Source organism: Oncorhynchus mykiss, chromosome 19 (assembly GCF_057628025.1).
Source record: "Oncorhynchus mykiss isolate SJ-2025 chromosome 19, ASM5762802v1, whole genome shotgun sequence".
Classification (NCBI taxonomy): Eukaryota; Metazoa; Chordata; class Actinopteri; order Salmoniformes; family Salmonidae; genus Oncorhynchus; species Oncorhynchus mykiss.
In genome coordinates, this window is record NC_143040.1 from 48874104 (window position 1) to 48902078 (window position 27975).

Sequence of the window (27975 nt, forward strand, 5' to 3'; positions counted from 1 at the left end):
TTTGTTTAACGCTTTTTTGTTTACTACATATGTGTTATTTCATAATTTTGAAACAATGTAGAAAATATTCGAAATAAACCCTTGAATGAGTTTGTGTGTCCAAACCTTTGACTGGTACTGTAAGTTTTCAGACTCTTTACTATGAGACTGTTTCCATTGATCATCCTTGAGATGTTTCTACAACTTTATTGGAGTCCACCTGTGGTAAATTCAATTGATTGGACATTATTTGGAAAGGCACACACCTGTCTATATAAGGTCCCACAGTTGACAGTGCATGTCAGAGCAAAAACCAAGCCATGAGTTTGAAGGAATTGCCTGCAGAGCTCCGAGGCACAGATCTGTGGAAGGGTACCAAAAAATGTCTGCAGCATTGAAGGTCCCCAAGAACACAGTGACCTCCATCATTCTTAAATGGAAGAAGTTTGGACAACCATCTCTGCAGCACTCCACCAATCAGGCCTTTTTTGGTCATGTGACCAGATGGAATCCACTCCTCAGTAAAAGGCAGCCCGCTTGGTGTTTGCCAAAAGGCACCTAAAGACTCCCAGACCAACCTGACAGAGTTTGAGAGGATCTGTAGAAAATAATGGGAGAAACTCCCCAAATACAGGTGTGCCAAGCTTGTAGAGTCATACCCAAGAAGACTTAAGGTTGTAATCGCTGTCAAAAGATTATCAACAAAGTACTGAGTAAAGTGTCTGAATACTTATGTGATATTTCAGTTTTTTAGCAAATATGTCTAAAAAACTATTTTTAATTTGTCATTATGGGCTATTGTGTGTATATTGATGAGGAAAAAATACAATTGAATACATTTTAGAATTAGGCTGTAACCTAACAAAATGGGGATGGGGAAAGGGGGGGGGGGCTGAAAAAAACGAACTCAGTCCGGCTTTAAACTTACTCTTGAAAGTTCTCATAGTAAAGTGAACGTGGTGTAATTTCGAAATTGGTTAGTGCATCATCAGTTCCTGTTGTCATGTTAGTTATTGCATTTGTCCAGATCAACTTGCCCATGTCAGCTAAAGTTTTTATATTTAGGTCTTTTAGGCCATAGACATTGTTGTAAGTTTTCTGTCACTCAAATATCACATTAATACACATTAGACATGTCAAAATATATAGAATTGCAAGAAAATTAGCTTTAAAATGGCAAAATGTTCTTTGCACCCTATGACAAAATGTGTAGAATTGCAGGAACTAAGCTTTAAACCTGCAACATTCTCTCCAACAACAAGAGCGGTGTGAACAGTTTGTGTCATGAATAGTGCTTGTCCTGATAGAAATAGATGTTGTGCGGGGGGAGAATGTTTTTTTTGTGAAAAAATAATTGTTTCATTTTTCTATTTATGTATTTCATATTAATATTAATATTTTTCCTATTTTTCAGGGGGTGCTGCAGCTCCTTCAGCACCCCTACTTCCCGCGGCTATGTATATAGCTGAACTCAGGGGTCCTGCAACATAAACAGTAGAGGGTGCTGATAGACACGTGTTTCTCTATTTATGTGTAAAATAAGCTGGCTACTCAGGTGTCCTGTATCTGCATCTTGGAGCACTCTCCACATACTCTGGACAGCAATGTCTTGTAATTGAAAATATTGATAATTGATTCAAGCCACTTATATAATGTCAGACTATTTTTGCAACAATCAACCACCAAGCACTGTAACTTTGACTTTATTCTGTAGCAACATAAGGCAAGCATTGTTTGTAAAAATAAATAGTCAGGTATAAAAACTGTAGCCTAACCTTGAAAAAGAAAAATAAACAAATATATGTGAAGACAAACTATGTTTTCTGATTTAAATGTATCAAACTCAGGCATAATGTGTATGACACTCCGCCTCCCGCCTCTATGGCTGTCTCGTGGCGGTTCCTCAACAACTGTTTGAACCAAGACTTTGTGAATGGTTTGTTAAACTGTCAATCAAAGAGTCATCACTGGGCTTTGCTTCAGCGTTCAAACCGATCGCTTGCCTTGCTGTTGAGTGATTCGAACGGTGGGGGAAAGTCGTGTGTCTGGACCAGCAGAACACTGCCTCGGGTGTCCCTAGTACCCATCTTATGTTACTCTTCATTCGGAGATATAGTAGGGAATAGATCACGCTTTCACATCGTGCATGCTAGGAGAAGACGATACATCGGCGGTCAACGGCAGTTTCTATGAAATAAGTACATTTTTCCTAATGTTAGCCTACACTAATCAAACAGAGACATGTGGAATTGTATGGGGATTTCGAATTGCCTGTCAATAGTGTGTGTTCTTCTGACCGTGTGGACTGAGGTGAGAACTTTTTAAAATTTTAATATTGTCAGATCAAATTAATTGATCGGCAGTTGGGCGAGTGGCTCATGCAGACAACGAGGTCTTATTCATTTTGTAAATTCAATTTTTAGAATTCCCTTCCTAATTAAATTACGTTTTCGACAGTTAAATCATGTGATCTTGGAATTTCTAGTTTGGAGCGTCCTTATGGATGAATTCGTTTTGCATTCTTTTTGCCCTGAGTCATTGCAATCAGCGTAAAGTATCGACAGTGTTCATACCTGGGTTATAATTTATAATCTAGGTATTATCAATCAGTTTTCATGGGTAAAAATGTGATATTTAAAAAAAAACATACATAAAGCAACATTAATAATATCAAATAATTATACATTAAAAACACAAATCTCCCAAAACCTCTTCACTTACTAGAAATGGATCTAAAACCACTTTGTTCATAGCCTACTCAGCCTGAAACAACATTACATTTAGAAAAAATGTAATGTTCAAGTGTGCAACATGCTTAACCTACTGTAGATTACTTAAATACTTTACACGCTTCATGTATTTATTTTCTATTCAAATGTTATTTATAGGTGTCCCAGTCCTCGGGCTATTTTGAGCTGCAGCTGATTGCGGTACAGAACGCAAATGGTGAGTTGTCGGACGGGGACTGCTGCGACGGAGAAAGGAACACGCAGGATCTCCGCTGTAGCAGCGATGAGTGTGATACGTACTTCAGAGTGTGTCTAAAGGAATACCAAACGGATGTCACGACCACGGGCTTGTGCATCTATGGAACTGGATCTACTAACGTTATCGGTGGAAATAGTTTTCAATTTAAGAGCGCCAAAAACAACCAAAACCGAAACAACGATGGTGGAAAGATCGTCATCCCATTCCAGTTCGCTTGGCCGGTAAGTTGACGACACTTCATTATTACAGCTGTTGATCCACTGCATAAGGCGTGCTATTATTCGTTTACTCATTAGTAGTCAAATATAGTCACTAGCCGAGTCCTAACCGGATGAGTCTGTGAGCGAGGCATCTTTATTGCCAGTGTCCACTTGGCGACTTTGGAGACCACCTCTATGTGTAAGACTTGTCTGTGCGTAATAAGGTGCTAAATGTTTTTATCATGTACAAAGTAATGGTAGAATGGCCTTTACATCATGTCTAATGTCATTGTTAGAGCTCAGTTGGTATTCGGCCTAGTGCATTCCAGAAAAGCGCACATGATGTGCATAAACCTGTGTTTATTTTACGCAGCACGAATGCCATGAACACATACACTTTTAACTCGTAGCAAATTACATGTATTACATTTGGTTTAGCTTTGGTTCTGTAAGTCAATGGCTACACGTGCCTTTCTCCTAAGGCCTGAACATCGAAATTGCTCGACACAGTACAATTGCGCTCATGGTGGTTTCAGTCATTCATTGGTGCATCATCACAGTAACCTAGTAGTAATCTGCCAATCATATCTTTGGTTGGTTCTACACAACAGAGATGGGCCTACAGTCCAGCACAGACAGGGACACTCGCAATGCATCAAAGTGATGTTGAACAAATTCCTCTCCTCATAAACAAAATGTCTTTGCTCATTTTGGAAATGTGAGGATTGTTGTATGTTTGGTTGGCTGTGTGACCTATCCATTCATCAGTCCTCATGGTCAGCTGTCAGCGGGAGGGAAAGATGGAAGTAGTAACCTGGGGCCCTTGGCAGATACAATTACCACTAAGTTCTGTGTGACATAGGGAGTGGATATCGGTGTCACCACTACTCAAACAAGCGAAAATCCCAGAAGATCCCTATCCATCTAGGCTTGGGGATGCCTTTACTTCTGGCCTCTCAGGTTCACTGGTCTGCCATTATTTGGTCATTGTCTCTCTACTCAGCGGGTCAGTATTATCCTCTATGTACACAGGACAAAAGAGAAGATTGTGGAGCTGAGAGAACCCTTTTAGGTTTTCTATTGTTGTGATTGGCTAGTCAAGGGCATATTAGTGGATGTGCTCATCAATGTTCTGACATTGGCCTCGAAATAGTTTTAAAAAGTCCAGAAGAAGGTAATGTTCTCTCCCATTAACTACTGTAACTGTAGTAGCATGTCATAACCATTCAAGTGTTGTGCACTTTTATTGTTGGTCCTAAAACCACCAGAGTGTGCTGAGCTTGCCAGGTACTATTTCCTGTGTTGCTGAGGAGGTGACTTTGGTTACTGCAGTGGGGGTGTTTTGAGACCACCAGTAGGGCACAGCAGCAACCTCATACTCCCAACACTACATGACAGCTGCATTTGGTTTGAGGCTTTCTGTCAGATGCTAGGAGACCCCTAATAGTTTGAGTGTCCCCCCTCTTTCCACACGTATTTTTACATGAAAAATAATAGCTTCCCAGTTTACTTTCAAAGCAAATGACAGACATTTGTAGTAAACAGCATGTACAGCATACTGCCAGGCCTATTCTGTTGACTGATAACCCTAATAGAGTTATCAAGGCATGCCTTGTAGACTATAATGGCATCACCGGTTGGTCAGAATATCTGGGCCACTAGCTCCTGACATGAATTAAAGAGAAAAAGCTTTTGTTCTGTCACTCAATGATAATTTCTTCTTCATGGTTAACCCCTCAGGCTGTTTGGGTCTTTAGTGACATCTTTCTCATGAAATGGAGTGAGGGAGGGATGGATGCTTGTAAAGAGAGAAGCTGCCTCTTCTCTTCCTTCCCTCTGTGAGGATTCTGTCACAAGGGAGAGGTATTTTTAGGACCCACCCGGCTCTTCAGTCACTTAATTTGCTCCTCCTTATTCTTCGATGTGTGGTATATTGAGAGGCAATCTGTCCTCCCATCACCCCTATGGGAGTAAATCAAATGGATGAGGGGCTGTTTCTCTACCCCTCTCTCCCTGGCCATATTTCGTCTTTCACTGTAAAAACTCTGTCACCTTTCATCAGGCTGTGCTTGGGTGCTACACAGAGGTAGAACTTTGGCTTAGACACAAGGATTACCTTTTCCCTTCTGTCTGGTTAACTACCATGTTGTACAGTGGTGCATAACTCCGGTGCATAAGCATAACGTCTCTGGTTTCTTGGTACTGGTGCTGATGCTTAGCATGTTATTACACAGCCAGTTACTTTCATTTCCACTTGCCTCCAGTACCCGTTCACATGGTTAGTGGAGCTCAGCTGGAGCCAGCCAGCCCACCAGGCCAGGAGGACTACAGCAAAGCCCCCATCCCTCCCTCCCTCCCTCCCTCCCTCCCTCCCTCCCTCCCTCCCTCCCTCCCTCCCTCCCTCCCTCCCTCCCTCCCTCCCTCCCTCCCTCCCTCCCTCCCTCCCTCCCTCCCTCCACTGCTTTGTGTTCAGGGCTAATTAAATCCTAGGCTTTATGTATATCATTAACTGAGACCTCACTCTACACACCGCAGCTCTCTCTCCCAATACTTGACATCAGCAGCTGCCCACTGTAATGTCATTGTATGGCTTTTGTATGCATCTTTGTCTCATACCTTGGTGGTCAAATATTATGGCAATTTGTTTTCAGGTTGTATTTTTGATAGTGAAATGGTTAGGAACTCAGGAAGGGTGTTGTAACACTGCTCCCTCCTCTGGGGTGAAGGGGGTGAGGGTTCATCCACATTAGGGTTTCTCAACGATTACAACATCAGGAGCCTCTGTCTCAGTTAGTAGCCTTGTTACTCAATCCTTGTTGTTTTAGGGAAGTGAGGGAACCCCGGTACATTCTGGATTTATTTCCAATTTATCATCCAACAGTCGTCCTCAGGCCGTTTTGTGTGCGTGTGTGTGCTAATTGCGTGAGAGCCTCAGTTTGCCAGTCCAGCGTACATTAATAAATGTTCAGTCTTATGATTGACATGCGAGCATAGGCCTACATGCAGTGATTCCCAGTGATTTGGGTCTAAAACTAATGCCCTAGCTGAGTTTCCACTGCTGTGCTGAATAAGTTGGGTTTTCCCAACATGAAATATCAGTTTTCCAAGCCCTTGTGAGAAAAGCAGGCTTCCCCTTTGTCACAGAGTCTTTCAGGCCAAACAATGAGTTTATACCTCCACTTTTGTCTGCATGTATTGTGTTATTTATAAAAAAACAAGTGGAGTGATGGAGAGAGAGAAGATGGCAGCCGCATCGGGCAAAATGTCAGGAGTGGATTGGAGAGCGTTTACATAAGGCCTCTCTTGTGTTGCGCTCCGAAGTAGGCCTGTGACATATCTCGTGTTCAACGCCTCACTCTGGTGTTGGGTATCCTGTTTGAAGTGAGAGGCTGTCGGCAGAGGACGCTGACTTATGGCTTCATTGGTGACCATTACAAGGTCCTGGGGAAACAAACAACAATACTGCTCTGTGGAGATGGGCGGCAGTTCTAATACAGGTAGTGTGTGTCACAGAGAAAGAGGGTATGTCAGGCTTAGTCTTCATCAGGATATCATCATGGCCACTCGCTACTTGGTTCACATACTGTATGTGGAGTTTGAGCATGGTGCCATTCTCCAAAAGTTCTCAATGTTTGTTATCTTGGTGTCAGAATAATCTGACATGTTAAATTTAAAAGATATCTGTGTTAATCACTTGAGGATAACAAAAATAAGTTACATTCAAAAATATATGTTTTCCTGTTAATAAATTGTGAAAGATAACCTAAGTCTTACTGTACAATGTGGAAAGCTATTTTCTAATGTGACTGAAGGAGACCCTGAGAAATAATTTTTCTCAGCCAAGCTGTTGAAACTAACTGGGTCATTTTGGTCTTTAATGGACGCCCATGCTATAAAAGGCTTGATTAGATTAGTTTTGATTTGATTGCGGCATGAGTAGCCTGTGTATGAGTATCAGTTGGAGGGTGTTGGTTAGGAGAGGCCTTCCTTAGAGCGCGGCTTCTCTGTTAATTAACGTGCTAAATTAGCCAGCCTCACTGTACCCTACTGAGTTCTACATGTTTTATTCATTTCAATATCCTCCTAACAGGTGTGAGATGACAGGTGTTGCTGTTTTTCCCCCTCTCATCTCAATTCTACTGAAGTTGTAAATTGGGTGTTACAATGGTGTCGGACAACATTCTGTGAAACCCTATAGCGATTAGTGTTAAAATAGAATGTTGAGTCCTTTTTGTGTAGGTGACCCCTAGTTAAAGCAGTGCCTATGTATTTGCAGTGTGTTAGGACACAGGCGATTGGAAGGGGGACAGTCATTTATTCATTGAACAAGTGAAGGCAGTGAGGAGTGGGCTAATGAAAACTCGTATCCCTCTGACTCCTATAAATTGGCTGGGAGGTGTCAAGTATCTAGAGCTACGTCTGCTGCCCCTGCCTGGTCCATCAGGTTACACTACAGTCAGACAGACACCCCACAGCCCCACCCTCTGCTCCAGTCTCTCCCAGCCTACAGCCTCTCCTCAAGGACATATGCACACAGGGAGCCCATCAGTGAGTCAGAGCCCAGAGAGGATTCTATCTGGAAGTCAGTCATTGTGACATTTCAGATTGATTAAAGAAAGATTGATTAAGATATTACACTGTTATTATTATGACTTATTATCAAAGATGACACCTTTGGGTTCTCCAGTCTCATAAATCATGGCCAGTCATATTTGACTGACAGGGAAGGGGATGGGAGGCGGTAGTTTGATTTTGTCATTCACAGCCAAGCCTTGTTTCCCTGCGAGAGTTATTGGAGCCTGGCTGGGCCAGTGGAAGTGGGGAGACTAGGGAGGCAGGGGAGGACAGCAGAGGGGCACGGAGGCAGCCTCTCTTTGTGTCACACCCTCCACTGTGCTTTTCATGAAGAACACTCATTGTGTGATTTCATTTAGCTCTGATGGCGGTAGATGGAGTATAACAATGTATTGTAGACTGAGTATTACATCACCGACTCTGGTGATGAGCAGTTCTCGGTGGCTCAGGTCTTGACCTTTGTGTACTCTGTGGCAGTGTGAAAGACACATGCCTGTGGTCAGAATGTGCCTCCTCATCCTCTCTCTATCCCTGTGACTGACTGAATCTTGAGCAATGGGCCATACTAGTTAGATGACTGCAGATGACAGTGACAGACAGGGTAAAGAGACTAGAAGTGATGAAGGGGGACTGTGTCATAAGTCACTCCTGGGGGGGCGGGAGATGAAGGACTGGAACGAGACTCCTCTGCCACATACTCAGCAGTTTAGCATTCTTAGAAGTCATATTTGTGGAAGGTTTCCTCCAACAGCTTTGAGCATCCCAAGAATCCAAATGACAGAAATGTTTGGCTCCTTTTTCACCTGTTTGAATGTTCTCATTTTAAGTCCGAGGAGATTTTTGGTGAGCTTAGGTCAGCTTTGTTTTCGCTAGTTGTGGCTGTGCGAGGTGTTTTTGAGGTTGACGTCATTAAAGGTTTCTCTGGAAAATTACAGACCACAGTCTACAGCTCCCCTCCCCCCTTCTGTCTAATCTGACATGTGTATAATTTACCTCTCCAACCTGGACCTGGGGCATGGGAACTCACATCTGCTGGACTGGCCCCAGTCACTTGACAGAAAGCCAACTCCTTTCTGGCTCTGCTGTACTGATACCCAAATAATTCCCCAGGAGTTTCAGTTGGAGTAAGCCTGCTGCTGTTAGATTTTGTATTGTGTTAGTATGTGTGTACCTTTCAAGGAAATGATATCACTGTACAATAAGTACAGCAGCGAGTCTTGAGCCAACAGCCTAATCACCTGTGTTAATTTGTAATATGTTCGGTGCCAGTCGGTGGTTCAAAGTAGATGTTTATCCCCACAGTAGTTGCACTTGTTAACTAACCTTAGGCTGATATCCAGCTAATCAGTGACATCAGTGTGGGAACCAGAGTTATTTTCCCACCAGCAGTATCCACATTTACTCACAAACTGTGTGTGTGCGTTATCATCATCATCATCATCATGTGTTCCTTATGCAATGCAGTCCACATTCTGTAGGAATTTGCATGTGTCCGTGTCTGTCTGTGCGTCTGTTTGTGTCAGTGTGTGGGGAGTATGAACTCTAATAACCCCTTGATTGTCCCCTGTGTGTTTCCCTTCCAGGTTTCCTACACTCTGATCGTGGAAGCGTGGGACTGGGACAATGGTACACACAGCAGCAGTGGTAAGTACAGTAGGCTTCAGCTTTCCAGGTATTTACTACCACATGTAAGGAGAGCCGGCCAGGCCTCAGTGTCTCCCATGAAAATAAGTCATTAGGTTAGGGGTGAGGGACGTATTTAGAAGTGATAAGGGTTCCACACTAACTTTTTCCACTGGTGGCACTGGGGCTACATACTTTTTCAGTTGGCGGCACCAGCACATGATTTGGTGGCACCAATTATTTATATATGGTTTTTTTTGACATAATAATTAATAATGACCTGGCATGTGTTCCATAATGTGCCTGCATTTCAAACAGAACCAGGCTAATAATGAATAACCATCTTTTAAACTAGTACACTGATGAAGTCTGTCCATTTGGTAGCTAAGTTAGTCTCGCCATTTCCGATGTTGAAGAGTTATTGAGGGGTTAATGTATCATGTTTTAGAACGAGAAAGCGACCAAAAAGCGGGTTCACTTTGTAATGGAACACTTTGTATGGAAAACCAAGTTGAACAAACATTCAATGTTGTCTTGCTCATAGTAACCGCACATGGTTTTACCAAAATAAGCGCAACCAACAAACTAGCGCAACCAACAAACTAGCGCAACCAACAAACTAGCGCAACCAACAAACTAGCGCAAAACCCTTCAATTGAAACGGTGTGAAACAAATGAAAGCTCTTAAATCTCTCATAAAAACGGATCAGAAATGAAATCACAGAAGCAGTAGAATTTCTAAACCATAACTTCCATGACTTTTCAAGGACCAAAGAGCGTAGAGGTGAGATCAATGGCTTACGTAACCTGACAAGGCCTTTGTGTTTTTCCAGCCAGTAAACATGCGATACACAACAATCCAAGATTCTACAACACACTTCTTGTTTTCAGTGCTGCTTAACTTAGCCTTGAGAGTCAGCTCTAGATATTCACAGGAACAATGCATCTTCACACAAAGCAGCTTCATAGCAGCACCAGAGGAAGAAAAGTCCCCAATGCAAAGCCCAAGCTCTAGATTGAAATGGACTGTCAATTTGAGCCGCCATAGACCAACCACAGCAAACAGACCAACACAACAACCAGCTCACCTCTCTGTCTAAGTGTTTGACCCTTCAACATGCATGTGCACTATGTCAGGTCAGTCTGTCAGCTGTAATCCCTCCACTTTCAACTCCACTCACTTTTAGTGGTGGTAAGAGAGCGTATCAAACCTTTGTCTCTATAAGTCACAAGGATTTATAACACATGTTTAATCTGTTGATCTACACTGCCATTGTCTGGGATGTGGTGCATTCCTATGCTGCAGGCTGGCCGTTCATATTGCCAGGCTAGTTCCCACCCAGCTGGCTTGAGGGACTGTTTGTGCTCCATGTCTCTATATAAAACCTGTGAGCACATCACCTCGTTAAGCCATTAATTATGGACCACAGCTCTTTTTTTCTTTCCACTGATGTCTGTCTGCTAATTACCGTCCCAGCAGCTGCTGTGCTACTGCACACCACTTCATTATCGCAGCCTGGACACTGACAGGCAGCCTTGACACTCTGACAGCCCTACTGCTGCTAAATTAGCCTGGACACAATGATAGGCAGCCTGTTATAGGGCGCCTCTGGACTAGAGGTCTTCAAGGGTCCAAAAAGCTTTCCTCACTGCCCCGATATGAATAAATAAACGGAGACCCGTTGCCAATAGAACCAGGACAGTCGACCTGTTCTGAAAAGCCCTGTGGAAAAACAGACCCAAACAGACCCATGCTGCTTCTGATCCCAGAGACCCATTCAGATCTGAGAGGTGAGCGAGAGAAAGAAACCCCCAACTGGGGCTCTGCCAGCGACATCAATAAACAAGTGGTATTGGCCAGATGATCCACAATTACTGAGGTGTCCTTAAAAAAATGCCTTTAACAAATGTTAAAACAAACGTTTCATTGTGCTTCAATAAATAGCATATTAAAAACGGTATAGCCTATTGTTTTTTAATTTCCTAAAAAAAGAATTGTCCACCTCACGGATCAGCTGTCAGAGATTTGAACACTAAATGCATCAGGCCTAGGCGTATGAAATGAACAGTTAAAAAATACATCTAAGGGAAGAGAAGCCCGAGAGAGACCGAGAGGAAGATGGAGCTATAATGGAGCTACGTTCCTGACACCAACATGCATTTCTTCATCCTTTTCAGATAGCCTACTATTATACAGGTAGATTAAAGGAGTAACTCTGGTACACCTAAAACATTCTTCCTCACCAAGTTAAACTGTCGGAGATGGTTGGAGCGCCGGCGCACACTGCCTTCATAGGGCTGCAGGAGCGAAGCCTAATAATAGACATGCCACACCAAACCTTCACAAACGTTTCTTAGCTTTGCTAGGGTAATATGAAAAGTAAGTCAAGTCATTGTTTATGGTGAAAATACGAACAGGTTGTTGTATTGCTCCCGAGTGGCGCAGCGTTCTAAGGCACTGTGATCGGGAGTCCCATTGGGCGGCTCACATTTGGCCCAGCGTCGTCCGGGTTTGGCCGGGGTAGGCAGTCATTGTAAATAAGAATAACTGACTTGCCTAGTTAAATAAAAGGTTAAAAGATTGCTGCATTAAATTACGTTAAATAAATAAAGTTAGAAAATTGCATCAAACCTGAATAGTGAGTTACACACAAGTCCATTTGGCCACCAACATTCTTCTCGTCTTTGTCCACCCACGGAGGACATTCCACTTGTCTGCTTCTCTTCACTGTACACTTTCTCCTCTAAATTTCATTTTACTTCAATGAAAAAGGCCTCCATCTTTGCAATCAACAGTAGCCAAAGGCCAAGGTTCCTTTCACTCGCTCGCTCTCTCCTCAGCAGCAGGCGCACGTGAGGTGAATGGCTGGAACCAGTTTCAGCTATACATTTTATTGAGTTGCAATTGGCTGACACAGATAACAAGATCACAACGTTCTCACCACCTCATACATTAAATTAACAGAGGACGGGTCAAATTGGGGCTAGTCGATAGGGCAGTGGGCTGAATAGGGCAGTGGGTTGGATAGGGCATTGGGGGCAGTGGGCTGGATAGGGCAGTGGGTTGGATAGGGCATTGGGGGCAGTGGGCTGGATAGGGCAGTGGGCTGAATAGGGCAGTGAGTTGGATAGGGCTCAGGAAAAATAGTCTAGGTTAGTGCTGTTTATCCTCCAGGGAGCCCCAGCAACTGGCTCTGTGTTTAAACACTAAACAGACAGGCTGCCCGTTGTTTCTTTATTAGGTGGTGGCATGGCTATTAGTGTTAGTGTTTCTTAACACACAGTTTAAGACCATCAGAGAACGATAGAGGGGATGGATAAATCGAAGATGATCAGTGGGCTGCTATCAGGACTACTGGTAAATGAAGTTTAGAAAAGGTTGTCTTGAGGAGTATCTTGTTAATCAGTTAATGAGTGAGCTAATGTTACTTGACTACTAATGATGTGTCCATATCTAAGTTTAGCATGCTGAAAACAGCCTGACAACAGACATCGGCTTAAGACGACCATGCCACTAGTCACGCACGACTAAATGATCTTGGCTGTTTGAAAACAGACAATTATGTCGCTCTTGACTTGGTCAACTGTGTTGAAGCCCCCTCATTGTTTGTGTAAGCCCGTGTTGTAGTCACCACACACACACCCCTTCTGCCTGCTCTCCCTAGTAACAGCGGCCTCTCTCTGAGTGTCTCCTTCTCCGCTGACAGAGCCCATGATTGGTCTGTATTTTTATATCTAATTGCTGGAAATGAGCAGAGTGAGTGCTTGAGTTTTCAGGTGGGAGAGTGACTGATAATCTGTGCCAGTGTGTTAACTCTCAGTAAAATTGAGAAAATCAGGACCGCAAGTGACAATTTAAATAATTGTCAGTGTTTTTTAACTTCTTTATCATGAGTTAACTTTGGAAGTACGCATGGCTAGCCTGGACTGTGTAGTAAGTAAGATAGAAAGAGATAATAAAATACTAATATCTGCATAACTGAAGACATACATAATCCATCTAATGAAGAGGACTATAATTCCTTAGAGTCCTGACTACCTGTCCAATATCAGCACACTATCCATCTAGGGGTGAGTACCTGTTGTTTGCCCCCTCTTCAGTGCCCAGTCCTGGGCTGTGGATGTGGCTGTAGAAGCCAAGCCAGTTGGGTCATAGTGTTTCTGTTTCTTGAGAAAGAAACGAAAGGCCCTTTCCTATGTCGCCCTTCCTCGTCTGTTCCCGTCTCGTATTATTTCCGTCCTGGCTCCGGAGGAGTCAGAGCTGGATTTCCTGAGAGAGGGAGGGAGACGGACAAAACGCATTTCACAAGCAGGAAAACTTTTAAAAGCATTTGGTTATCAAGCTCCCGCAGCTCTGGCCCTACACCCTCTATTTGTGTTTATTTTCCTTCTTTTTTCTTTCATGCTCTTGGAAACAGTGGTGTTTGACCTCGGGTCACCCTCTGATCTTCAGCAGCAGATAAACAACAGTGTTCTCTCAGATTAGTTTCTCTCCTGCTTCTAGACACTACTAGGACTTGTACTGAGGCATACAGGTCCTAACATTGAATAAGGGGCTAGCTGGAATTCCCTTTTTTGACTATTAAGTTGCATGCATGTTGTCAAGCGTCCATTAAAGAATGATGATCAAATCTCTTGGTTTTTGTTTGTTCATGCAGGTGAGGATCTGTTGATTGAGCGAAGTGTCCGTAAAGAAAGGATCAACCCTGGAGATGACAGACAGACTATCCAATACAACGGTCTTACAGCCAGCTTTGAGTACAGCATCCGCGTGCGCTGTGACGAGAACTACTATGGCAGCAAGTGCAACAAGCTGTGCCGGCCACGTAATGACTGGCATGGCCACTACGTGTGTGACCAGTTTGGGAATAGAGGATGTATGGAGGGCTGGATGGGGACTTACTGTACAACTGGTGAGTAGGGGAGCAGCCTGATACAATCCATGTGCAATACTTTTCTGAGTCAAAATACACACAGTGAAACTAATGCTTAGATATCCCTCTAATGATATTAGGAGTAAATGTGTGAATCCTTTTGTCAATGTTTCACAGCTATCTGCAAGCAGGGCTGCAACCTGCTGCAAGGAGTCTGCAGTGCCCCAGGAGAATGCACGTGAGTCTGGGGTAGCTTCATTCTCTGTACCACTGTGTCCATTGACATCCCTTTGACAGAGATTTGGATGTATTGGCTGGATAATGGGCAGGATCTCTTTTTGAGTTCAATGAGGATGATAATGATGACACAGGATTGATCGCATACCAGAGCTTGACCCCCACATTCCCCCCTCCCCTCCCTGTCCCACCTCGCTATGGAACATACAGTGTGTTACCCCCCCCCCCCCCCCCCCCCCCCCTCAGTCTGATCCAGGAGCTATTGTTCTCCTTCCTGTCCCAGACCTGGTCTGTAGCTCTAGTGGCAGCCTGTTTTTCACACAGCATTTCCTCCCCTCCTCCATCGGTGTGTCAGGGCCCCTCTGCCCATGTCTGCAGCCCCAATCCCCTCTTCCTATCCTGGGCGTGTTTTGGCTGGCACACCCCACATGGGAGTGTGGACTCAATCCAGCAGCCTTAGTCACGTACATGTTAGTCTGCACGGCTGGACCAACCAAGTATTCCATTTCAAATCCTCTTGTATGACCACCTTCTTGTGTATCTCTCTGATGTGAGTACTGTACCACACCTATAGATCTGTTCAGTGGGGATAGCTGTGAGTAAGAGACCGGTTTGATTTAGTTCTCATAAAAGAAAGCATTTCTCATTGAAAATGGCAGGAGGAGTGGAACAAAGATTTTAACTGTGGCTGAGCTAAGAGCCCTTCATTGATGGGTCTGTGGTAAGGTGGTTGTTTGGTAATGGTAATGCCACCCTAGCCTTGTGGCCACCATGGTCTCTCCCTGCTCCCACTGTGACCATGGCCTCTCAATGCTGCTACTACTACTGCTGCTTATTTTGGGAGAGAAAAAAACTCCAGGCCACTCTTGAACGTCTAAAACTATGCAGAAATGATAATGGTCCTGTACGTTTTCAATAACTGCCCTTTTTCTGTCCCCCAAATTGCTTTTGACAAACAAATCGGTCCAGAAAAATGATGTGCGGCCCTCCACTGAATTTTGAAATCCCAATATGGCCCTCGAGCCGAAGTGGTTACCCACCCCTGTTATATAGCTACTGTATACACTAACCTCAGCACACTAACATACAGTAGCACACCACTGCACACTTCAGTACTTTTACACATGTACAGTAGCAGACTACAACACAAAGTAGTACTGCACCACTTCTTGTGTGACTGCAGTGCCGTATACTACAGAACATTTTAGCACACAGCACCCAGCAGTACATTCACTCCCTCCAGTACAGCATTTCAACTAGTAGTGTAGGGTTTGGTTGGTGTCCATTTGCAGGAGAGTGGTCTTAAAATAGCCCAGGGAGAGAAGTGACAGGACAGGTGGGGCAAGGTTACCGCTGGCCTTGGAATAACAGAGTGCTGCCATAAACCAACAGATTAGCTAACCCTTCACCGTCCGCCACCGCTAGCTTGCAATGCTGTCTGTCTCAGGAGGCTCCGTCCCCGTCCCTGGCCCTCTGTCTAAGATTAGGAGCCTCAGAAGGGAAGGGGTGTCACTGGTCACCTAGATGAAGACACTATGTCTGGCTCCTGATGGGGATTACCTTGAGATTTACATGAACAGGTTTGTCATGTGGTTGATGTATTGCAGAAGGCCTTGTCCTATGAGTCTTGGTTCAATTATGAACCATCTATTAATGGGACTGATGAATTTTTCAAGATGTAGCAAGGCCCAGTGTCACAGTGCCTGTCCTGATGACATCCGTGCGTCTTTGACTCCTTCCATGTTTTGCACAAAATATGCACATCATATTAAGACCAGACAATCGGTCGTCCGTTCCTAATGTCTAATGGTGTCTCTAATCTGTCTTGCAGGTGTACGTACGGGTGGCAGGGTCCATTCTGTGACAACTGCCTGCCATACCCAGGCTGTGTCCACGGGACCTGCGTCAAGCCCTGGCAGTGCACCTGTGAGAAGAACTGGGGAGGCCTGCTGTGTGAAAAAGGTAAGAAGACCTGTCCCACCGTACTTTTAACACATCCTCTACAGAGACCCCTGACCTCACTGTAGTGTCACAGAGCACAAGGTTACCTCTGAGAGCCCCTCAGCAGCAGGTGGTCAACAGAGGTCAGTTTAGATTGACTGCTAGAAACAGGATATCACTTACAGAGTTACAATATGGAGAGGAGGATGGAGAGGGGGATGGAGAGACAACATTTAGCAATGTGTAACAGTACAGAGGTAGGATCTTAATTTGAGCCAGTTTGCTACAGCAGGAAAATAATCCCACAGCAGCAGGAAATGTTCATTGTTTTATTGATTATAATTATTGGACATTTTTTGGAGGGTTTGATACGTTTTTCATTAGCGCAAATCAAGTCTGACATTTTAAAGTGGAAATTACAAACTTTAGAAGCCCTTTAAAAACTTGAATACACAACAGTTTCCTGCAACAACAGGATGAACAAATTAAGATACGGCATCTGTATGCCTCCATGTCCGGCCCTTTGAAGTCTTGTTATAACAATGTATTCAGTCTGAAGCATATCCTTTACCATCTTAACCCTTTGGATGTGTTCCTATGAGACCATTACAGTGTACATGTAATCCTTCCTGTATGATTCTCTCCAGATCTGAACTACTGTGGGACGAACAAGCCGTGTAAGAACGGGGGAACGTGTATGAACACGGAGCCAGATGAGTACAACTGTGCCTGTCCTGACGGCTACTCAGGCAAGAACTGTGAGATAGGTGAGTCAGTCATTACTCCTCAAACAACTGGCCAAAGATGACAAATCCAATTATGTCAGTGCCAATGTCCTAGGGTTGATAGTTTGCTTGTATATTTTGTTGTATTTGTGCTATCCATGTCATCTGTCACTTTGACACATCTCTCTTCACCTGTCTGTCCACTTATGTCCAGCGGAACACGCCTGTGTGTCTAACCCCTGTGCCAACGGGGGCACCTGCCACGAGGTACCGTCTGGGTTTGAGTGTCACTGTCCTGCAGGCTGGGCAGGGCCCACCTGCGCTAAAGGTGAGTGAGTCACGATCTTGCCCCTCCCAAAGTGTGTGTGTGTGCCCCCATGTTTTTACAAAGCTGAGCCTTAACATCATTGTGTGTGTGTTCCAGACACGGACGAGTGTGCATCCAACCCCTGTGCTCAGGGTGGGACCTGCATCGACATGGAGAACGGATTTGAGTGCCTCTGCCTCCCACAGTGGGCTGGGAAGACCTGCCAGATAGGTAAGCCTGGAATGGAGAGGTGATGGTGGGTGGGGGGGGGGGGGGGGCAAAGCATGTCCAAATGTGGAGAAGATTATGTCCTGGGGAGCATCATTTGAGACAGTTTGCATGCTAAATTCAATGACATGTTTGATTTGATGTGATTGTGATATGTTGTGATGTGTTTTTGAATCTTGACTTGAAATGTTAGCGATAATGCCTTGTTCCATCGTAAGCCAGGAATCTGTGCTCGTCTAGTATCTGGTTGTTTGTGTCTCTCACCCTGTTGAGCCTGTACTAGTACTATGGCGTGGATACTAATTTGAAATTGGTGTATGCATGTCCATGTAGAAAGCTGGACATTATGTGTAACCCGAGCCAGGTGACTTGAGTAAAGCTAGAAATAACACCTAGCCTGGCAACAGCTAGCCTTGGGGACGGATATAGCCTGACAGGGGGTTATCTTTGGCTACAGACTGGGGTAAAAGGGGTATGTACTCTAGTCTCCACCAAGAGCAGAGCCTCACCCCACCACTGTTTAGCTACGTGGAGAGGAAACACTTTAGAACCTGTAAACACGCTGAGGGAGGAACACAAGCTCCGGGTCTTGTGTTACGCGGTCCATTATTTTCAGTGCGCAGGCGGTTCCCCTTTCAGTGAGCAAGTGGTACCTGAGAGAGGGGTGTCAGGTGTCCGCAGCCCAACAGGTGCTCCTCACTTCTGAGGGAAAGCAGTTGTGTTCTGGTCAGTCCAGGGTGTTAGTGACCATTGCCTTTGTGAACTGACCACTGGGAGAGCTCTGGATGTCAGAGAATAGGTCCATTCAGAAATAGTGTAGGGAACTAAAATAAATGGTCAGAGTAGGAGGCAGAGACAGCAAAATGGATGGCAAAAAATGCAATCAAATGTAACCAAGTTGAGAAAGTTCTCTAAAGGCAGGTGTAGCCTTGTACTATAGAGATCTGCTGGGTGGTGTAGCCTTGTACTATAGAGATCTGCTGGGTGGTGTAGCCTTGTACTATAGAGATCTGCTGGGTGGTGGGGCTTGTACTATAGAGATCTGCTGGGTGGTGGGGCTTGGATGCTGGCTCTTAGGTCTATCTCTTTCCTGTCTCTGTCTCTCTCTCTCACTCTCTCTCTGTCTCTTTCACTCTCTCTCACTCTGTCTCTCTTTCTCACTCACTCTCTCTCTGTCTCTCTCTCTCACTCTGTCTCTCTTTCTCACTCACTCTCTCTCTGTCTCTCTCTCTCTCTCTCTCTCTCTCTCTCTCTCATCTCTCTTCACTCCGCAGACGTTAATGAGTGTATGGGGAAGCCTTGCCTCAATGCTTACTCTTGCAAAAACTTGATTGGTGGATATCACTGTGCCTGCTTTCGAGGATGGGCCGGCCAGAACTGTGACATCAGTCAGTATCAATCAATCATGTGCCTCTGTCCCCTTTGCCTGCAGTTAGCTCTGTCACCTACTTGGGCCACTGGCCTACTGTCCTGTTCCTATCTCAGGCTTTCTGCTTTATTATGGCCTACAATGCTTATCTAGATCCATGGATTGTGTTTTTACATGGCTATGAGAAGCACATCCTGTAGATATCTTTGAAGGTTTTTGTCAACCTCACTGCATGCACTTTAACCAACAGCATCATGTCTTCCTGCGTCTTTGAAGCATTAACCAAGTTGCACATTCTATGTTTTGTTTGTGTGTCACATGCATGCTACCCCTGCATGTTCCCCTGTCCTATCTGTTGTACTGTATTTGTAACTTCTCTCTTTTCACCTCTGCAGATGTCAACAGCTGCCATGGACAGTGTCAGAATGGAGCGACTTGCAAGGTAGGAAACTGTATTTAATAAGGCAATCTAGCCACCGTGTTTGATGCCCTCCATTCATAGTATATCTATGGTTGACATCATGGGTATGAAAGCCACTGAGTGACATGTGTTTTTCTCACGCTTCGTACAGGAGGGGCAGAGAGGCTACGTGTGTGCCTGCTCACCGGGGTTTGTGGGCCGGCATTGTGACATCCAGAGGAACAGCTGTGCCAGCGGCCCATGTAGGAACGGGGGCAGGTGTCACACCCTGCTGGACAGCTTCATGTGTGAGTGCCCACATGGGTACACTGGCACCACCTGTGAGGTGAGCTACAGTACTTCCCAGACCTTTGACAGGTTAGATCTTCTCTTTTATACACCACCATTATTTATTTATACATCTGTCTATCCATTCATCCACCCTTTCTTCCGGCGACCCATCCATAGGTGCAGAGCAACCCGTGCAGCCCTAACCCGTGCCAGAACCAGGCCCAGTGTCACAGTCTGATGGATGACTTCTACTGTGCCTGCTCTGACGACTTTGAGGGCAAGACCTGCTCTGAGCTCAAGGACCACTGTAAGACAAATCCCTGTGAAGGTACAAACCAATCTATAAACCTATTGTTGTCATCTCAATTCCAATAACTCAACCCCTTGTAAAAGTGCTAACCAGGCAGTTCTCTTGTCTAGCTTAAACTGAAACCTGCTCTTAAGCTGCTCAGTCCTCCGGTTGACCTCTAGACCAACACTCATTTCAACCCAATCCTCTCAGGCCCATCTCACCAACAGTCTCTTGTCGTTCCTTCTGTTTTGATCCCAGTGATTGACAGTTGTACTGTCGCCGTGGCCACCAATGGCACACAGGAAGGGGTGTGGCACATCTCGTCCAATGTGTGCGGCCCACACGGACGCTGCATCAGCCAGCCTGCTGGGAACTTCACCTGTTCCTGTGAACCGGGCTTCACTGGAACATACTGTCACGAGAGTGAGTAGACACACACACCATCATCATCACACTTCATCATCATCACCGTCATCATACCATAACACTGAACATCCTGGTCCTTACTGTATGAGTATCATCATCGTCTTCCTCATCCTCCACATTCTCTTTCATATGTCTCTCCTCCCCCACAGACATAAACGACTGTGTGCCGCCTCCCTGTAAGAATGGAGGAACCTGCATTGACGGGATCAGCTCTTTCAAGTGCTTTTGCCCTGACGGCTGGGAGGGCACGCTGTGTGACATGGGTACGTTTGAGTGTGTGTGTGTTTTGTGTACATGTGTGTATGTGTCCCTGGGTGGTTTTAATGTACCTCTCCATGGTGTGTGTTTCTCTAACTGATTCCTGGTGGTGGTGTTTCAGATGTGAATGAGTGCAGTAGGAACCCCTGTAAGAACGGAGGTCGCTGTGTGAACCTGCTCAACCACTTCTACTGTCAGTGCCAGGACAACTGGAAAGGCAAGACCTGCCACTCACGTGAGAGCCAGTGTGATTCCAGTACCTGCAGTAATGGGGGGACATGCTTCGACCACGGGGACACCTTCCGCTGTACCTGTCTCTCAGGGTGGGTGGGCAGCACCTGTAACACAGGTGAGAAACCATTATTGCACGGTTCTGCCTATGTCGTACAAGGAAAAGTTCAATAGACTGCTCTGGTCCATATGCTCCATAGGATTCCTATTGCTTATACATTTTGTGAATCTTATTTTGTCAGCCAAGAACAGTACGTGTGACTCTAACCCATGTGAGAATGGAGGGACCTGTGTCGGAGGGGGTGATGCCTACACCTGCATCTGCAAGGATGGCTGGGAGGGGCCCACATGTGCTCACAGTAAGGCACCATATACTGAACTATATCCAGGTTATAATCATAAACTAACACACTGATTTTAATTATGTGTTATCCCCTTTTTTTCACAGATGCAAATGACTGCAATCCTCAACCCTGGTAAATTGAATTGAAATACCTGTAAAAGTCTTTAAACCGCTTGGCTCCTGTACTGGTTCTATTACAAGTGATGAGACCCAGCCTTCTTACCCCATTCCCTGTCCAGTAGACACACACACACCCATATAAGATCATATTCCCTCAATGTTCTGGTTTTAAAACAGGAACACATGACTCCCACACACCGCTCATCTCACAAATCTAATTTAATGCTCAGAGATTACCCTTTAAAGTTTGTTCTGTGAAGGTGTGTGTGTGAAAGGGGAAGTGTGTGTATCCCTGACTCCTCTACAGAACACTGCAGGGCCTGACAGCTGGGTATTCCATGGTCCCGTGGATCAGAGGGGCTGAGTGGACAAAGGCTCCCGCCACCACAATGACTGACAGGGGGATTAGCACAGGGGGGCAGTGGGGTGGAAAGAGACGCCCCTCTCCCTATTCTTCACCGCTGACCCCTGAGCATGGGGCAGTGTAGGCAGGAGAGGGGGGGCTGGGTAGCAGGGGGTATAGGGCGAGCACGGTATGGGGTCAGTTTGGGATTTACATATGAAGTCTGAACATTGATAAGGGATCAGCTTTAGAGACCACAGTCTCTAGTCCCTTGCCTTGGGATTCTGCTGTTGGGATCTAGACCTGAGAATGTGAATGTATTCTCTTTGTAGTCTGAGCCTTCAGGCTTGTGTATGCTGCTGCACCTGTGCCAGTGTTTCCTATGGGATAGGCTGACGTATTGATGTGTGGCTCTGTTTCCTCCCTGCAGCTATAACGGTGGTGTCTGTGTGGATGGCGTGAACTGGTTCCGCTGTGAGTGTGCCCCGGGATTCGCCGGACCAGACTGCCGGATCAGTGAGTCCCTGGGAACCAGAGGGGTGTGGGGGGTCAGATTGGAGGGGTCAGGGGTGAAAGGGGACGGGGGAGTTTGAGCTGATTGTTTGTGAGGGACAGATTAGGAAGCCTTTAGGAAGCCTGTCTTAACCTCCGACCTCTCTTGTGAGGAGAGGTCAGCTGTATTCTGCAAACAGGTCAGTTCAGTCTTACATTCTCAGGGACAATCCTCTTTCCTTTCCCCCTTTTCAGAGAAGGTCTATTTTTCACGTGGGGATGCCAGACATGAGAACCAATAAGCCCTGTTGTGATGATATTCTAGCTAGGTGCCTTGCAGTAGACTAGAGATATGTGTATAGTAATGTCCTCTTGTTTCCCCATCAGACATAGATGAGTGCCAGTCATCGCCCTGTGCCTATGGTTCTACCTGTGTGGATGAGATAAACAGCTTCCTCTGTGTGTGTCCCTTGGGCCGGGCTGGGCCTCACTGCCAAGAGTGTGAGTACACTGCAGCTATACACTCTTAGAAAAAAAACGTGCTGTCTTGAACCGAAAAGGGTTCTTCGGCTGTCCCCGTAGGAGAACCCTTTGAAGAACCCTTTTTGATTCCATGTAGAACTCTTTTGTGTTCCATGTAGAACGCTTTCCACAGAGGGTTCTACCTGGAACCAAAAAGGGTTTTACCTGGAACCAAAAAGGGTTCTCCTATGGTGATAGCCGATGAACCCTTTTGGATCCCTTTTTTCTAAGCGTGTAAAGAGAACACCTTTATTACTGTATCCATGTAGTGGGGGAACCTTCTTCCTTTGACCTCACGCGTGGTAGGAAGAGTTTCTAAGGACTGAGCCTGATGTTGCCTTAGTCCTAAACCTGCTCCTCTCTCTCCTCTCTGCAGTGATAGGGATCGGGAAGGCCTGTCGTTACTCCGGCCTGCAGTTCCCTCACGGCAGTCGATGGGAGGAGGAGTGTAATACCTGCCAGTGTGTCAATGGCATTGTGCGCTGTTCTAAGGTGAGACTTGCTTTTATTACACATAGTGACGGTGTGTGTGTGTGAGCTGCCTCCATGAACTCTGTCTGTGTGTACAGGTACGGTGTGGCCGACGGCCCTGCCTGCTCCAGAGAGGTGGTGCCGGTCCAGACAGTAGTGCCCCGTGTCCTAGAGGACAGGAATGTGTGGAACACCAATTCCTCACCTGCTTCGCCAAGCCCTGCCACCAGTGGGGCGTGTGTTCCACCCCCGACCCCCCTCCGCCCCTCCACACCCAGTGTGAACCCAACAGTGGTTACCTGGACAACAGCTGTGCCCGCATCACACTCATCTTTAACAGAGACAAAGTTCCACAGGTGGGTACAGGTCATCATCCCCTGACTGACATTTGATGAGAGATTTCATTTAAAAAAGACAAGAAATCAGTTACAGATGTTTTTTTACTAGACTTGAATCTTCGACAACACCTTCCCCAAACTTTTACCCGAGAATTCAAGTGAATTTTTTTTTTACCTTTATTTAACCAGGCAAGTCAGTTAAGAACAAATTCTTATTTTCAATGACGGCCTGGGAACAGTGGGTTAACTGCCTGTTCAGGGGCAGCTCGGGGGTTTGAACTCGCAACCTTCCGGTTACTAGTCCAACGCTCTAACCACTAGGCTACCCTGCCGCCCCTGGAATTAGCTAGGAGCTGGCAGTCACTTCAGCCGAAAATGCTAATGGTTATCTCTTATCATTCTTTGTGTGTGTGTTTGCTAATCAAAGGGCACCACTGTGGAGAACATCTGCTCGGAGCTGAGGTACCTTCCCATCGCCCAGACCCTGGCTAAAGATTGCACACTCCTCATTCTCTGTGACCTGTCCTACTCCAACAGTGACGCCGTGGAGGTTGCCATGGTGAGTGCCTGACATCCCCCACCACCCCTATCCCACCTCAGCCCCCCACCTTCAGTCTCTGAGCTGTTGCCATCTGCCAATGATCCCCTCTTACCTCCTCCTCACCTCCCACGGTCGCCTGCAAGAATAGTCTCTCTCCCATCTCTTTCAGTTATCCCCGAGGACCACACCCCTTTAGGTTCTTTCTTTCACTTTATTAAATCACACACCTAATTGGTCATTGTAAATGGGATCCAGGGTAGACTTGTAAAAGTGGTGCCTTTTGAAGCGCATCGTCCTTTGCCTGAACATCTGGATGCCATTTAGCTTTACTTTGGTCCACCTTACTGTTACTGTGCAGTCGCTCCTCTCTCGGTTCTCAAAGGCCGTGCATATGAAATACCTCTCTCTCCCTCCCTCTCTCACTTTCTCCCTCTCTCTGGGACTGGCGTGGCCACCCAGGCTCTGCTCTCCAGTCAGACACAGGGGAAATCAGACGCTACAGGGCACTAAGCCCTTAATGGAGGGGATTAGGCCTTTTCTTGTGATGTAGTCATGTTTGGGGACGTACAGGAAAAGGAGTGGTGCGTCTGACGTCCTGGTAGCTTTGTACTGAGTTCAATAATGAAACTCCTTAGACCCTGTCAGGCTTACAGTCAAATGTTAGTTGTGCTTTCTTAGACCATTATGAAATAGTCTTGATCTCGAAGTGAACTCAACACGAAGTCACATCATTTCAACCTAATGTATTGTGGATCTGGGTTTGGCAGATTAGTCCCATCCAGTGGGTTCTGTGAGTTCTCAGTAAGAGGCCTGTAGTCCACCCTGAAGCCCATAGGCTGTTAAATATCAGAAAGTTGTGTGTGTGTGTGTGTGTGTGTGTGTGTGTGTGTGTGTTTGTGTGTGTGTGTGTGTGAATGAATGAGCTTCTGCTTACACAGAAAGAGGAGTATTGCTGACTGACTGGCTACTGACTGACTAGCTAGCCAGGGATCACCAGGGAGACACATCTCTGCTTGTTCTCCATTGTTCCTCCTAATTGAAGTGCACAGCATCCAGCTAATCTCCCTCTGCTCCCCCTGGACTCTCTGGTCCACTTATTAGGCAATTAACTAGACCCGCTGGGTGTGAGTGTGAGGGGGGAGGGGTGCGCTCTACTGTGTTGACTTACCATCGCTCCTCCTTTCTCCCTCTCCAGTCATATGATCAGGATGGTCAGGAGCAGAATGGAGACCGTGGTCAGATCCAGGAGGCTGCCAGTGCCATCGTCGGTGCCCTGTCCAAACGCCACAACAGCACTGTCATGCTGGCCGTGGTGGAGGTCAAAGTGGAGACGCAGGTCATGCCCCAGTCTGTGGGTAAGTGACCGGACTAGATTTGGTTTCACTGTCTGCATGTTCTTATACTGTGCTTTGATTAGGTAGCATTACAATACATGATAGTAAAGTATAATTTTATGGACTTTCTGTCTCTAGACCACCTGGTGCCAGTGCTGTGCGTGGTGTTCAGTGTGCTGTGGATCTTCTGTATCGTGGTGTGTGTGTGGTGGACCCGTAAGAGGAAGAAAGAGCGTGAGAGAGAGTCTGCATTAGAGGACAGCACTGTCAACAACCAGCTGGAGCCACTGAGGGTCAGCCTGCCACAGCACAAAGACAACCGAGGCAAAGACATTCAGCACGAATGTAAGAAACTCATGAACCCTCCAGACCGAACGTGTGACGGGGCTGAGGGAGACGAGGAGGAGGACGGAGAGGAGGAGGAGCTGAGGAGGGGAGGGATGGAGCTAGACAAGTTCTCCACCCAAAAGTGCTCCTTGGCAGGAGCGCAGGACAAAGTGATGGGCAAAGGGGGAGTGATCTGTACGACGCATAGTGCCCCTGTCAAACCCCCCCACCGGACAGCGTACAGCCCGAAAGACAACAGGTGTAAAAACCTCAACGCTGCCAACGTCAGTGAAGACGTCAAAGACCATTATGTATGAGCACAGCCTAGAGGTGGGACCTCTCAAACTAAAGACAATGTCTCCTTCTAATAGAAAAACACAAACACCAATAGTGAAGATTTCAGACACGTTTTACATTTAATTTTTACATTCTTTGTCTGCAACATGGAGGCTCCTTATCTACTAAAAGCATTGCAAATGAACATTTCAGCAACAAAAAAAGACCCGAATTTCAGTTTAAATCACACTGTTCAAAATAGGAAAAAGGAAAGCTTTTTTTTTATTTTTTATTTTTTTTTGTTTACAAACTGTCGCTCCCTTTAAAGGAGAGCTCTTCTTTTCACCGCATGTCACTGAGCAGTTTGTGTATTATGTGACTTTGGCGTGAGCACTGCCATTGGAGGACTATGGAGGGCCGTTGAATGGCAGCTGTTGTTGTACTACTACATTACTACTAGTGCATTTAGTCCATATCTGCCTTAACCCGCACCGTGGGCCTTTTCTTTGTTCTCTTGGTATAATAATGTCATTTGTATATGTAAAATGATGTACAATGTTATATATAAGACCCTTTGAAAGCTATAAGCAGTATATAACACCTGACGTCAGCATTAGTTTATAAGCATAAACATATTTTCCATGACATGTCAATGCTTCTAAAGATTTTATGTATATCCCTTTAACATGCATTTTACTCTACCACTTCCTGCAAGCCGAGATGCTTTATTATTTGCTTGGTAGAAAGTGCCTTCAGCTCTTTTATCATTTCATCTCATTCAAAACATTTATCCAGAACTTAATTCATATAAAGGGAAAATATGTCCTTTCACACCTCTTCATATCACCATAAAGGTATTTCTTTGAACAATGTATATATGTAAATATAAAAATGGCTGTGTATATTTGAATTTAGTAACTTAAGTGACCCTTTTTATTATAGTTATTCTAAAGAATAAGATTGTTTTGTTTGTTTTTTTATGATGTCATTCCGTTTTGTTAGTGTCCGTTGACACAGGGCTGGTTTTATACAGATATTATGGACGATATCAAGGGTCCCATTGACAGAAACAAATTATTATAAGTGCTTGTTTGTTTTGCTTTATGATTTTATTTTGTTACAACACTTAAAATTGTGAGTAAGCAGAGCTGTTAGTTCTAGTTCTAGGCTTGTCCTCGTCCGCTGCTTTAGGAGGAGCTATCTGTTGGGAGTTTCCCTAATGAATGCCGGCTCACCATGTCCCATTCACTATGCTACTGTATGTGAACATTAGAATGTCCTATTATATTGCAGGGGTGTACCAGTGCATGGAGGGGTTAAGTTGATCTGATACAGAAACAGTGCTAGCAGGCTTTCGTCATCGTGATTTAGGTCGGAATCAGGAGTAACTACAATTCAATTCAAGGCCATTATCAGATCAATCCTGTGGTTTAATTGTTGTCTGGGATGGAGCCTGATGGATACACTGCTGCTTTTCAGCAGTACTCAGTTACCCAGCCCTGCAGTGGTGCATTGGATTTCTGCTTTCAATACTGGTCTAATGAAGGGAACAAGTTTTATTGTTGTTGTTGATGTTGTGGTTGTTGTCCAGTGTTTGTACTATATCCTGTTTCTGCACTAAGACAGGAAGAGAACCCATTGAGCATTACCTCAGTGGCGGTAGTGAAAATGATTTTTATTGTTCTTTACAGTTTAATATTGTTATTCTCTGACAAGAACTGTCTTTCAAATGTTTTGATGATAAAGGAATTCAAATCATTACCAATATCCAGTCAGCATAATCCCACTAGCCCCAGAGCATGGGCTGAATGTGCAGAACATTGTAATTATTTTGTACAAAAGAGCAGTTGCATCTTGGTTTGTTAGTGGAATTTGTGTTTGTTCTTAGAACAATCCATTTATTTATTAAAGTATTTTATACCAA

The 27975-nt window shown here is 45.2% G+C and overlaps 1 protein-coding gene across 2 annotated transcripts; it reads left to right on the forward strand.

The window, feature by feature from the left end:
* Window positions 1–1860: 1860 nt before the first annotated feature.
* LOC110497825 (protein jagged-2) lies at window positions 1861–27975 on the forward strand. Of its 2 annotated transcripts, XM_021574244.3 has the most exons (25): window positions 1861–2289; window positions 2868–3188; window positions 9326–9386; window positions 14024–14278; window positions 14417–14477; window positions 16308–16438; window positions 17065–17184; window positions 17357–17470; window positions 17567–17680; window positions 18952–19065; window positions 19442–19488; window positions 19619–19792; window positions 19915–20065; window positions 20288–20452; window positions 20605–20718; window positions 20835–21062; window positions 21187–21303; window positions 21393–21420; window positions 22181–22266; window positions 22630–22743; window positions 23141–23256; window positions 23334–23591; window positions 24001–24132; window positions 25310–25469; window positions 25587–27975. In XM_021574244.3, exons 1-25 carry the CDS (start codon window positions 2221–2223, stop codon window positions 26090–26092), a joined length of 3756 nt encoding a protein of 1251 aa, XP_021429919.1. In that variant the 5' UTR covers window positions 1861–2220; the 3' UTR covers window positions 26093–27975. The 2 variants fall into 2 exon arrangements, with proteins under 2 accessions (XP_021429919.1, XP_021429920.1); XM_021574245.3 differs by lacking the exon at window positions 18952–19065 and having other exon boundaries at window positions 1892–2289.

Coding starts and splice junctions, on each gene's coding strand:
- LOC110497825 (XM_021574244.3), top strand. CDS start 2,221: ATGTGGAATTGTATGGGGATTTCGAATTGCCTGTCAATAGTGTGTGTT. Junction 14,478..16,307: donor AGTGCCCCAGGAGAATGCAC/GTGAGTCTGGGG, acceptor TCTGTCTTGCAG/GTGTACGTACGGGTGGCAGG. Junction 19,793..19,914: donor ACACTGGCACCACCTGTGAG/GTGAGCTACAGT, acceptor ACCCATCCATAG/GTGCAGAGCAACCCGTGCAG.